The sequence below is a fragment of the Aptenodytes forsteri genome, unplaced genomic scaffold (genome assembly GCF_000699145.1).
Source record: "Aptenodytes forsteri isolate BGI_AS27 unplaced genomic scaffold, ASM69914v1 Scaffold241, whole genome shotgun sequence".
Taxonomy (NCBI): Eukaryota; Metazoa; Chordata; class Aves; order Sphenisciformes; family Spheniscidae; genus Aptenodytes; species Aptenodytes forsteri.
Window position 1 is genome coordinate 10,378,985 of NW_008795252.1, and position 13,283 is coordinate 10,392,267.

Consider the following 13,283-nt stretch of genomic DNA (forward strand, 5'->3'; position numbering starts at 1 on the left):
TACTGAAAGGCTGCAATAAGGTCTCCCCGAAGCCTTCTCTTCTCCAGGCTGAACAACCCCAACTCTCTCAGCCTTTCTTCATGGGAGGGGTGTTTCATCCCCCTGATCATTTTTTGTGACCCTCTTCTGGATCTGCTCCAACAGGTTCATATCTTTCCTGTGCTCAGGGCTCCAGAGCTGGATGCAGTACTCCAGGTGGGGTCTCACCAGAGCAGAGTAGAGGGGCAGAATCACCTCCCTCGACATGTCTGCAGCATGGTCCCAGCTTTCTGCACAAGGGATTGACTCACTCCTGTGTGGGCCTGACATAGTAAAATGACCCAAGCCATGTGCCTGAGAACTTGTCTCACATAAACTGCTGGCAGGTAGCCAGGTAACACTTGAAAACAGTTGACATCCTCCCAATAGGTAGTGACTGACAGCACTGTATAAAGCAGTTATAAGGCCTCATAGCCAACAGTCACCTTGGCAAGAAGGTAAAGGAGATTGTGGTCTTTTTAAAAATATCCCAGAAGGCTTGTATCATCCCAAGAACTCGCTAGGAGAGAAAGATGTCCCAGTGCCTGAGAGGCCTTCAGAAGATGGACAGCATGCTCCTCCTCTGCTTTGCCTTTCTACAGCAGAACTTGGCAAAGAGTGATAGGTGAATTCTGGCAAGTGCAAGCTGTCCTTCGGCAGGGTCCTTCAGCAGGCATTTGAATCCTCATATTGCCGATTCACATGCCAAATATCCACTGCCAATTTCTCTATGTTCATGACAGAAACGTGAAGGTCCTGGTGGGCCTACAAACCATTTTGTGAGAGCTTTGCTGCAGGTTGCATTAAGAGTGGCACTGAAATTGGTATTCAGGGTCAGAGCTCAGAGGCCGTTGTTTATACCTATGTTTGGTGTCCCTGCAACATCTGGCCTGCTTTGAAAAGTATGTGGAGAACCTGTTGCAAGGCTCTGAGACAACAGAACAGAGATAACAGAAATGGCCTTTTTCAGCCATAGGAATTAACCTGCCAGTTCTGACGTGTGAATTCACAGACAAGGCAATCCCTACAGCTGCTCCGAAGGGGATTCAGATGGGGACTTAAGAAACACAAAGTGATCACTGAAGAGGAAACAAAGAAGTCTGAGGAGAATCTGGGGCAAGACAGGGCATAATCCTGTCTGGTGAGCTGTTGGCAGAAATGTGAGCTTTGCATAGGGCATTCTGTTTTATGGAATACCAGCCTAAAAATGAGGAAAGATAGGCAATAAGCATGCCTCCATGGACATATTAGAGTAAGGCATTATCTGGGTTCAAGTGAAAGGAAATACATGTGTCTGACCATACATGTAGATTATCATGCAAGTATTAAAAAAAAAAATATTTTAAAGAGAAGCTCATCCCATTACAAGGGAAAGTTTGTTGTTTCCCCCCCAGATTATGCATGCATTTACATACATTCAAAAGTAAAAAGTGAGGAGAATCAATAGGTCATACATCTTTATAACCTGGATGCCAATATCAATGATGCTGGTTCAGTTGGAGGCTGTAGCTATGGCCTGCAGTAGTCACAGCCATCAGATGTGCCAGAGTTCCTGATCCTCTGAGAATGTTCAAACCCAGTTCTTGAATAATGAGCCGCACTGATCCTACAGAGGATCACAAATGTACTCTTCAGATGTTATCTAGAGGGCAAAAACCCAATTTTTGAATGATGCAGTGAGATATAATCCTTGTGGACCCTGTAAAGTGAGCTCAACCATTTTTACCTGAATCCTAGAGTCTTTGATGAATGATCCATGTGTGTTTGCTCTCCTGATGCAATGCTTTGTATGTTGTACAATTTTGAATATATCTCTGTGAAATGAGAGATCAGCCCAGGACAGTACTTACCATTCAAAAAACAGCATCTATCCTCAGTCTATCTGAAAGTCTCCTTTCTATACATATTTTGTCTTTACATTAAATAGAAAATTGTCTGTAATAACAGTACCTTTTTTAAAGCTGTGTTTGCCTTTTTTCTTCTCTTTGTTGTTTTTCCTTTGATATATGTGAGCTGATACCATTTAAGTCACCAGAACAGCAACTTTTAAGTTATCCAAAAGCATCTTGTAAAAGATTCCATCAGAAGAATTATCCTTGTATTTATAGCATAACCTGGATAAAATAAGCATTTAAAATAATTTGGGAGGTTGAGAACAATGCATAACACACATGTCTTAAGGCAAAGACGATCAAAGTAGCACATTTCTTTTCCATACGCAGTTAAGGGCATTATTCAGAAGGCTATCCTTAGGCACTGGACACTAGCCTTCCCAGGCTCTTTCCGTAGCCTACAGAGAAAGCAGGAACCTAACAGAAACACTGTGTCATTACCTGGAAGAGCTCCACTGACGCTAGAAGGAGCCTAAGGACACAAGCCTCCCCTACCTACAGTTACCCTTTGTGAATACCCTGTGTAATTAACGCTTGAAATATATGGTGGGCACCTGGAAGAAACTTGGCTCACCTGACACTGACCTGCAAAATTCAGCTGCATTGGCGGAAGAAGGAGCTAAGATCACAGCCGCTGCAGAACTAAATCTGTCAGAAATCATGAATGAAAGCCCTTGTTTACCTTAACTTGCTGCTTGGCATATAAGTATAAAATGAACTCACTAGCAGCCTAAGTTAATACTCATGGATGTGAACCTTAGCAGCCCAGGAGCAGACACACTGTTTGCTCAGCCCCTTCTGTTATTCTGAGGGTAACTTCCAGCGAAGAGGTGGAGTTGGTAGTTTCCTGGGCCTGTTAAATTACCCTCTTAAATCACTGCCGTATAAATTAGCAGAGCTCATGAATCAGAGCCCTTGTCATCAGTGTGTCGCTGCTTCACTGAGCTGTTCAGCCTTCCAGGATTTCATTCATGTTCATAAAGCTTTGGGGCATTCCTGGATGAAAGCAGAAGGCTCCTGTCCTTGTGCTGGGGACGCGTGGCATTCTCTGCACTCCATTTATCGCAAGTGTCTGTTCTGTTTAGAATGACACTAAAAAAATACCTGTGGTAAAAACCTCTTGTAACTTAACATATCAAGTGCCTCAATGCCTTCCTTCTTGGGGGGAAAAAAGAAAAAAAAAGAAATCAAAGCTTTCATTTCTTTTGAGAAATCTAATCCACACCATATACACTGCAGGGGAGAAAGTGTCAGGGGGGTGAGAGGGAGGGGAAAGAGTCTCCATTTTCTAGTATTTGTGAAGCCCTACTCAGCTAAAACAAGTGTAGCCTTCACACAGAAAATGGCTGTGAACACTACAGAGCAACATCTGTTTTGTGAGTGTAATCCATAAAAGGCTTCCAAATGCCCTTAAAAATTGTTCCCTCTTTTCCCCAGCCTGAATGTCATCTCACAGGAAGCCATCTGGGAGAAGCATGCCAGCTATTCTGCTGCAGCGATAGCAGTATTGTCCTCAAGTGCCTCAGGATGAGTCACATCAATGCAAAAGTCCAATTATAGTAGAAGCCCCCCAAAGCAGAAGTATAATTTCAAATAAATAAGACTGATGTAGCTGAACCACTGGAATTCAGAATGTAATTCAGTCACTTCATCACCTTTTACTCAAAAACCCTGCATCCCTTAAAGCACCCATGCTAAATCCCCAATCTGGTTATGACATTCCCAGCACAGATGTGATAGTCTTAAGCCCAGTGTGTATGCATTTAGAGGAGTCAATTACTTTTTTTTTTTCTTTTTATTTTAAAATACAGCCTTTTTAAACCTGGCATTTCTTACCACTTTAGAGTAGCGAATAAACAGTGCCATCCACTGTTTCTCTGCATAATCCACAACGTTTTCCTAGGATAGTCTCAAATAAGATTTAACATAAAAATTTATGCCGCATTTGAAACAAAGAAATATAGATTGGTAAAAAGATGCGAGTCAAAACATATTTTTAAGGAGTCAGGCTAAATCACAGAATGACAACTCTAAAACTAGATTACAACAAAGGAGATCTTTCAAAATATCTCCTCACCTGTGGATGAGCCATTCTAACTCAATTAGCTATACTGTTACTCATTTATCCTAAAGCCAAATACTTCTCCAATCAAGCAGGCCATCTGTTGCATTGTTGAGTAGAAACTCGCTCTTCATCTTGTGATAAGAATTACACTTCTTCTCCAGCGTGGTCATCAACTCTCTAGAACATGACCCTGATGAATGATACTGCTAAGAACAGGTGCCTTTAGACATGTTTACTACAGAAAAATTAATAATACGGTGTGAATGAGACACTGTTTTCATGGACTGAACATGGCCAGTGCAAGACTGTATGTCCCTGAATGTCTTTGACAATGGAATCCAAACCTTATCTTTTAGATGTATATTTTAGATGCTATTCCTATAAAAAGATTCCAAACTCATCCCACCTATGGTGTTGCACATCTCACTTTGCTAAATACCTGCACTTTTCAACAACGCCACAGTTCATTAATGCAAATACGCAAATGTGCTCAATGTTCACTGTAACAGAAATCCTAAAAGTGTTATACCCACTTCCTTCCTGTGCTTTGCTAGAACACAACCTGTGTTCAGCATTTCACTAGACTGATCTCACAAGGCTTATCGTGCATCCTTTTAAAACAAAAGCAAAACAGCCATTGACCACAATGATGAATGAATTAAACCTTAACACTTTGCCTCTCATTGCTTTACTCTATATTATTTTCTTACAGGGAATGTTTAGAATTTCAAGTAGAGATCACTTTCCAATTCAAAGTTGCATTTATTCATGACTTTTCTTTTAGTACAGATCTCTCATTGACACAAATAATGGTAGAAACATTATTTAGGAAATTGTATAACTGCTAAGTCCCAGGTAATTTGAAGGGTAATTACTTGTTCGTGATCAATGACCACTGATTATATACTACAAAACACAGAGCTATAAAACTGACAGATGATGAAAGCATATAGTTATAACACACTGTGCTGGGAACATGACTTTTATGAACCCAATGCATAGCACCTGAAGTTTTCTCTAAGACATTTATAGAAAGGAAAACGCATACAGTAGAATTGGTTTTACTGATCACGCTCATGTTCATTCATATATCAGGATCAAAGATTATTTCCCAAAAGCCATTTCCTACTGATGCTGTTGTGTTTGCTCCTCACACACAATGATCAGCAGGACACTGGGTTGTAAGGGTCAGACTGGAACCGATTTCTTTGATTTTCCTATTATGATTTCAAAGGTAGGAAAGAATTCCACATCTTTCTGAAAGTCACTGGCTGTAAGCAGAGAAAACTAGAGCTCCTGAGAGAGTAGATTAGACCCGATTATAACCTGACTGAAATGTTATTGCAATAAAATGCCTAATACAATTTCTTCTTCGTTGGATATAGATATTTTGACCCCATGCTCCCCATACTTGTAGCTCTTTTGACTCTCCACTTTGGGGAGCCTGCTCATACTGAAAATGAGACTTCATGCTGACGATATTAAATTTCAATTCCTTGTTCTTTACAACAATAGTCTACTGAGGAAAGACATAACATTAATTTAACTAATTTTGTATTACATTGTGTTTAGAAATACTAAATAATGTTTGATAACGTCTTGGATCTCCAGCACATCAGTTGTTCCTTTGTAGAAAAGACTTGTCTCACCTTTGAAATGCTGAAATAATGTCAAACTCACAAGACTTGCCAACACAGAATTGTTATGAAAATAAATAAGAGATTTACAAGCTGATCACATGAGGAATGGGGCATCTCTTCCATCGACCTTTTCTATATGCTTAAGGCAAACCAAAATACTTAATGCCTCCAGCTATAGCTGTCATATTAAAAGACGGGAAGAAAGATATGGTAGGAAAAGAAATTACATTGAATCTGTTACAACTCACACATCATCAACTTACTTCATAAATTGTTGCTCTGTCAAAGAGGGACAACACAGCTGTAGGACTTTTCTTAGATGACTTCTGTTAATAGTGCCAGTACACTTAGGATCATAGGACTGCAAAGCCTTATGAAAATCTTTCCAATTTTCTGTGATTTTATCTGAAAGGATGTCCTCCACCTAACAATTGAATGAATTAGTAATGCAGGAAAGAAAAAAAAAGCATCCCTGAAGTTAAACTGTGGCAGCATTACTGCATGAAAAAATGTTCTAAAATGACAAATCTAATGTTGGAAGACCAACACTTCCTGAAAATGAACCATGTTATCACTTACAGTATTACAAGCTAGAACAAGAAGAGCAGGCTTCTTTATTTAGTTTGTTCCATTAAGCTATTCGTGAACCGTCTAACTTAAAACAAAATTATGTTCAACTAAAACAATTTTAGTGTACTAATTTCAAAGCGTGATGCAACGTCAGGCCCAAAATCTACCCTTGAAAATGTTTGTTCTGAAAACTGACTGCAAGAAAGCGTATACCTCACTTCATAGATCTGCTTCTTTAAGTGACCAAAGAGGCATGTCTACCGACTGATAACAACGCAGAGCTTTTACTGTTGTTTCTCCCCTCAGTCCTGTAAAACAAAATCCACTAGGACTGCATGAATTGCAAGTGGCACTCAACTTACTCAGGGCATAATTTGAAGACAATGGGCTTGCACAGGGGAAAATAATGACAAAATCTGGCTTACTAAACCTGTTTTAGGATCTGTCTGTAGCACTGGCAGTTAGAATAAAAGTGTTTTTCACTTGTAAATTGAGTACATTAAAACCAGAAGGTTCTGAGAAGAAACACACACAGGATCACATTTTGACAGAAAATCTCAGCATAATCGCAGATCTGACCAAGCACTGTACTATGCAGAATTTCAGGTGAAAGGAAGGAGGGGGAGATGCCCCTTGGGTTGTCTTAGCTGGCTGGGGGCCTAGATTGGTTCCAGGTCCTGGTTCTGCCCATTGCTGCTTTTAAGATTGCTCTGATGACATCATTTCTGAGAAATGATAAAAATGGAGAGACTTCTTGAAAAAGTTGTCCCCTTTCATTTGTACAACCTGTAATCTGCCTTTTCTACAGGATGAGCCACATTGATGGAGGTGGCATCACCACTCAGGACACAAAACAAAAGGATTCCCAGACACTCAGGCTTCCTTCCAGCTGCTTTTCATCAGGATCTGAGTACAAACCCAACCACAGAGTCCAGAACAGACATACTCCTCAGGGCAGAATCACTCTCAAAGTGTGAAACCACAGCCGCCAGGGTCATGTGTGGTTACTGTGTCATCCCTGGTGGTATTTCATCCCAAGGTGACAATGGTCTGTGATGCTTAACATTTCCTTTACCTGCCTTCTCTCATGCTAGCGTTTACTTCATTTGGGATGCTTATTTCAAATGACAAAAATGGGTAGTCATTTGTGTAGATCTCTAATATGAGCCTAACCAGCTTTATTTGTAAATCCCACTTAGTGTGCACATCAGTTGCACATGTAGGCACTGTCAGCATTCGCTTTTTCCCCAGCATGCTAATTTTACAACTATTAAAGTTTGCCCCAGAATTTCAGCCAGACCATTATTCTACTCAAAACGAGCTGGAGGGGACTTGAGCTGCTGCATCAAATGTTGCTATTGTTGGAGCCATCAGAGTGGAAAGCAGCCTGTTTCAGCTCCTAACATCAAAGCGTTTCAAAGCAATGCACACCATTCAGGGCTGTTCAATGGGACCTTCTTTTTGTGCGCCTAGTATCTCTCTTGACACTACTGCTCTCCTTTGATATCTCTCAAAACCACTATCCGGACTACCTAAGACAAATCTAAATATGGGGTTAGTCAGCTGGCATACTAATGCAAACCTAGAAAAGATTTTATATTGAAAATTATGAAAAATTATGAACAGCTTCTTAATATTAGGAAGTAGATTTGCAAACTGCGGCTTAGGTTATTTCTTACAATAATTCAGTAAGCAAAAAAGTATTGACTTATTTCTGTTAAAGGAAACAGACATACTGCACAGAAATATTGAGTGTGGGTTTCAGGATATAACCTCTCTGTACCCTCGGTGAATGGTTCTAAAGGAAAACGTTGTAAGACGACTGCAAATTCAGAAGGTGTCAAAGCTGTACCCAGGAAAATATGCAACGTCTGTGTAGTATATAGCATATATTTTGGAACAATGTATATTATAAAGAATAATAGATAAAACAAGAAACAACAAAATATCAGCAAAACAGATCTGACAACTGAAAACTAAGAAATACTACTGCTGTTCCTCCTCTGCTGTACACACATGCGTGAGCTAGTGATTCTGCTGGAGTTTTCAAAAACCTCCTGTAACCGTGAGATTGCTTTCCACTTGATGCTTCAGAAAGAAGAGTCTAGAAGTGCTGGTTATGATTATTGCATTGCTGGAAAGAATGTGAACATACTAACCTGGATAAAAACTGTGTGCAGAGCATAACATTTTACCAAAACACAATCCAGCATTTTGCCACAGCCATTATAAAAGAGGTTATGATTAGAGAATTAGAAGTAAACACTTACTACTGATTCTTTTTCTTCAAACAAGTCTAAAAATTCATGGAAGTCAAGGTATCCAGTCTGTTCTGGATCAATTATCTCAATTAACTCCTGGAAGTCTTTATCTTTCACTTGAAATATCAAGTTACGTAAAACATGACGAAGGTCATTTCTTGTGATCTTTCCATCTCGTTTCTAAGACAAAAAAAGAAAGCACGCATAAAAAGAGCGAACATTTACTAAAGCAATGCTGATTCCAACATGCCATTCTACACTGCTAGATCATCCTGACCTACAACAACTGAGAGCTCTGTGGCTGTTTCAATACTCTGTGTATACTGAATCTAGCACTTTTACTATGGTTCCCAGTGAGCATACAACTGCAGTATTTACTGGATGGAAGACTAGAACTATGGGAATGAAACTACAATGACCTTTCCATTACCTCGGGATAGATTATTTAGTTTGCTGGTAAACTGTGCCACAAGTAAATGGATATGTAAACTTGCTTCGCACAGACCAGCTCACATTCAGGTCAGTTTATCAGCTGCATTTCATTCCTTACCTGGTCTGGAATCAATGTTCACACAAAGTTGTGTCTGACTGAATAGTTCCTGGATCTGAGTGAACTTGACTCAGTCGAGTCGAGTCTAAGTTGCTGTTATCATGTACCCCAACCACTGCCTTAAGTCCATGCAAAAGTCCATCAAGTGATGTCTGTTATTAGATCCTAATACAGCTCTCAGCATAGTCATAGACAGCACGTGAGCCTACATTTATCAGTGCTCACTGATCTGTGGCAGGATTTTCTTCATTATTAGCTTCAGAACAACAAGCAAAAACTCAACTAAACATTTTATGTTTGAGCACAGCTTTTTCTAGGGCTGCAGTTTTCAGATGTGGTCCATGACCATGGCGGTCCATAAGGCCAGAGTAAATGCTGTGCAAACACTTGGGTCATTACAGAGATTTCGGTTAAAGATGCAATTATAAGTACATGGCGAGCCTTGAGAAATTCTGACTGTTCAGAGTGGTGTGTTAATCCAAAACATTTGAGACCGTACTGTCTTTGGACTTCCTCTTTCTTTTCTCATGCGTCCTTTGCATCTTAATATGCATCCTTTAAATCAGCTGCTATACTGCTAGTCTGGGTCTACTGGCATTCTTGACCTGGCTAATGAGGGTGAATCAGCTCTCAGGGAGAATCTCCATCTGAAGCCTGATGTCCTGTCACATTGTCATGCCAATGGATACTCATTTGGACTGTTAAGGTAATAGGCAGTGGATGTGTTCATGCAACAGAATCAGGATATTTTTATTTTGCTACACTTAAGGCATAGTTTTTCTCTCAGTTCCCATGGCAAATAATATCCATAATTTATGTAGGAGAATTTTAAATATGGGTTTATACCAACTCTTTTCTATGACTGTCTATTGCATTTTATAATTTTAAATTTGTTCCTGAACTTTTACTTTTTTTTTTTTTTAATTGTTTCTTTATTTTCTCTAAAGAAACCTGAGGAAAGATAATGGGGGGAAAGAAGAAGAAAGAGTGGCATAAAGGCTTTGGAACAATAACAGAAAAATTAGGAGTAAATAGTTCCTTCAGTGATTCAGTTCTCCTGGCTAAGCACTAGACAAACATCTTTCTGTTCATAAAATTCACCCTAAGAAAATTCTGTTTCCCTTTAGTCCCCCACAGAGATCCAGGGTGGCAGTAATAATATAGAGGATGAGCAATTATTCACTTCATCAGTTGGTCTGGGAAATACTTTAAAGTTTTGCAATCAAAAGATAATGGTCTTGTGAAACTACTTTCTGGTATTTGAATTTTCTTTAGAGACTGTTGTCACTGCATTAAATCATATGGAAGCAAAACCTGATAATATACCTACCTCCCCCAGTAAATAAGTTAGGGAATCTGGTACTGAAGCTATAAAAATAGCTTGTACTTCACAAGAAACAATTGTGTAGAATGACTAAGTCTTACCCATGAAGATGAAATATCTGTTACGATAAAAATAAATTACATTTTGTTAGAGACTGTTGTCACTGCATTAAATCATATGGAAGCAAAACCTGATAATATACCTACCTCCCCCAGTAAATAAGTTAGGGAATCTGGTACTGAAGCTATAAAAATAGCTTGTACTTCACAAGAAACAATTGTGTAGAATGACTAAGTCTTACCCATGAAGATGAAATATCTGTTACGATAAAAATAAATTACATTTTGTTCAAACCTTAGATAATATGGGAAAGTTAAGATACACTACATCAGGATTTATTAAGCAGATTGCATTTGCTTATTTGGCCGCCTCACAAGTTCAATTTTATTTATGCAAAAGGATTTAATTTTATTGCCCAGATCATTGTCTAAGTCAGTCCAGCATCAGTGATGTGACTGGGGATGTGCTGGTCTATTCCAACAAAAAAATCATGATGTTATGTATAAATATAAACCATTCTTCCAAGCATGTCTTTCACTGTGGAAGCCTCTAGATGCTGGGGATTAAATAGTTCTTTCTTCAGCCTATCTTTCCACCATCTCAAATACCTCTGCCTTTGTTAACAATTTCATTCAGTAATGCTCCAGTTCAGTAAATGAATTAAAATCATGTAGTAAAGTGCCTTACTGAATCATGGCCTGAATGCTGTAGGCGTTACTATTATCTACTGCAATGTATGAAACTGATTTCTTTTCCTATAAATTGCTAGGTGAATTCTTTCTTTTTGTGGTCATATATATATATATATGTATATAGATGAGAAATAGTACAGCTAAAAAGAACAGTTTTTATGTAATTATATTAGAAAGGAATTGTGATACATCATCTATATAAAAACATCTAATAAAAAAATGCCAATACTACTTCTAAAGATATGCCCAGTGCTCCTTTCGCTTGTGTCAACCAGACTGAGAGCTTTAATTTTTTCAGTCTATTATTTGCTCATTCAATTCAGAAATACAGAGTCTACAATTTAAGAAGTGCAATAGGTAGCAAATCAAAGTAATAAAAAAATCCAGCTTGCCCACTAAAGGGTTGATCACACAATCCGGTGCATGGGACATACATATCATGACATTCCATCAAAACTGACAGAAAGGCATTTTAGCATAGCTCTGTACATCGTGAGGGCCACAGAGCCGGTAAGGATAGACAGTTCTTTATCAAAAGCTCATATTCCAGAACTAAACACGAAAAGGTTATCCAAAGCCTAGAAAAAGCCAGATGAAGTTACTTTTGAGACTGGAGTGAACTATGCAACTGTAGGCTCAACATTGTGACAGTCTACCTGTCAGATGACAAACTGCAAAGGTAAACCTTTTACATATACATGATAGCGCTCTCTGCTTAGATCATACAATATGAGCTTGTAATAATTACTGTACAGTTCTGATTCTCATTAACTTTACCTATCATACTGATTTTACCCCTTCATCGAAAGAGATTTGCCTTGTCTGTAATTTCTCCTGTGCGCACAGGGACCACGGGGGTGTATATTCGTCGCTAGGCGGTGTATTTGGACGTACACACTTATGACATCTCCCTTCTTTTCCAAAATGCTGTATCTCAGATTAAGGTGTAGCCTTATCCTACACATGTTAATGCTTATCTTTAATTTAAAAGTCAATCACAACCAATTGGTCTCCTTTAGCATGTAACGTAAAAGAGGTATTCATGTTCTGCAGTATTTTTATAGTATTTTACATCATCTGTATAATGTTAAAACCATTAACTATGTTCCTTTAAACCTTTTACGACACTGGGAACACTCTGAATTTTACCCGATGCCAGGTTTCAGCACAGGACAGAAAACATTTTAGTTTCTCTTACGAATCTGATGCATTTAAGTAAGAACTTGAGTTAGGAGACTTTCCAGTACAACTTGAGTTCCTTGCCCTGAGATGAACAATCTCTTTTTAAAAAAGACTAAAATAAAAACAATGAAATAATGCAGGTGAAAAATTACAACTTGATACTGTAATTTTAAAATTCTAAATTTGCAGGAGATGCAACTCTGAAAGAACTATGATGTCACATCTTCAAATGACATAGATGCCAATGCTTTAGGTGGCTGGGACACCACACATGATCAAGAATAAGAACTATCAAACAATGCACTCGACATAATGGAATGTATAAAAATAAGGATATATAGTAATAATTTTTAATTAAAAAAAAAGCTCAACTAATTTATACCGAATATTGCCCACTCAAATTATTTTTAATGCCTTTTTGTTTCTGTGTTTCAGAATATATGGAGAAACTTTTCTGAAAACATTCTAGGAGGCTAGAGAAGTTGTTTTGTTATTAATTCCTGGGTGTTGAAACACTTGTATAACTATTGTTTTCTAGGATCTGAGTTTTAAAGTAAATCACAAAATATTGCAAGACTCACAAAAGAACATCAAAGCGTGCTTCACTCGTCCTTTTATAAAAACTCGATCTGATTCAACATTTTAAAGTCAAATTTGTAGTATAGTTACAGGGAACATTATATTTCTAGCTTGCACATTAGAAAGCACTGCTACTAGGTTGGGATTTTGCTTTCAGAATATGGATTAACAGGTAGGGACCAGTAGCATTTTAGACTCCAACACATCGAGAACAATTCAGAAAAAAAATCAGTTGGAAGAAAAAGGAGGCAGGCAGTTGGCTTGTGTGCTGGGCTGGGCAGTGATGTGATGAAGAATCAGAAGCATGCTGTATGAACCTATTAAAAACTTTTAGATAAGAACATGAATGTATTTAAATCCTGGAACGGAAGACATTCAAGTTCAAATCTATTTCTATCTCCCGAAACAAAAGAGCAAGAAACTTACTTTTGTTAACTCTAAGACATGAGG

The 13,283-nt window shown here is 38.5% G+C and overlaps 1 protein-coding gene across 1 annotated transcript in view; it reads right to left on the bottom strand.

Moving 5' to 3' along the window:
• EFCAB6 (EF-hand calcium binding domain 6) overlaps positions 1 to 13,283 on the bottom strand; it is a 108,522-nt gene that overhangs the window by 58,916 nt on the left and 36,323 nt on the right. The window contains 2 exon segments of the mRNA XM_019471983.1: positions 5,879 to 6,039; positions 8,456 to 8,626. Of these exon segments, the coding sequence (XP_019327528.1) occupies positions 5,879 to 6,039; positions 8,456 to 8,626 (332 nt within the window).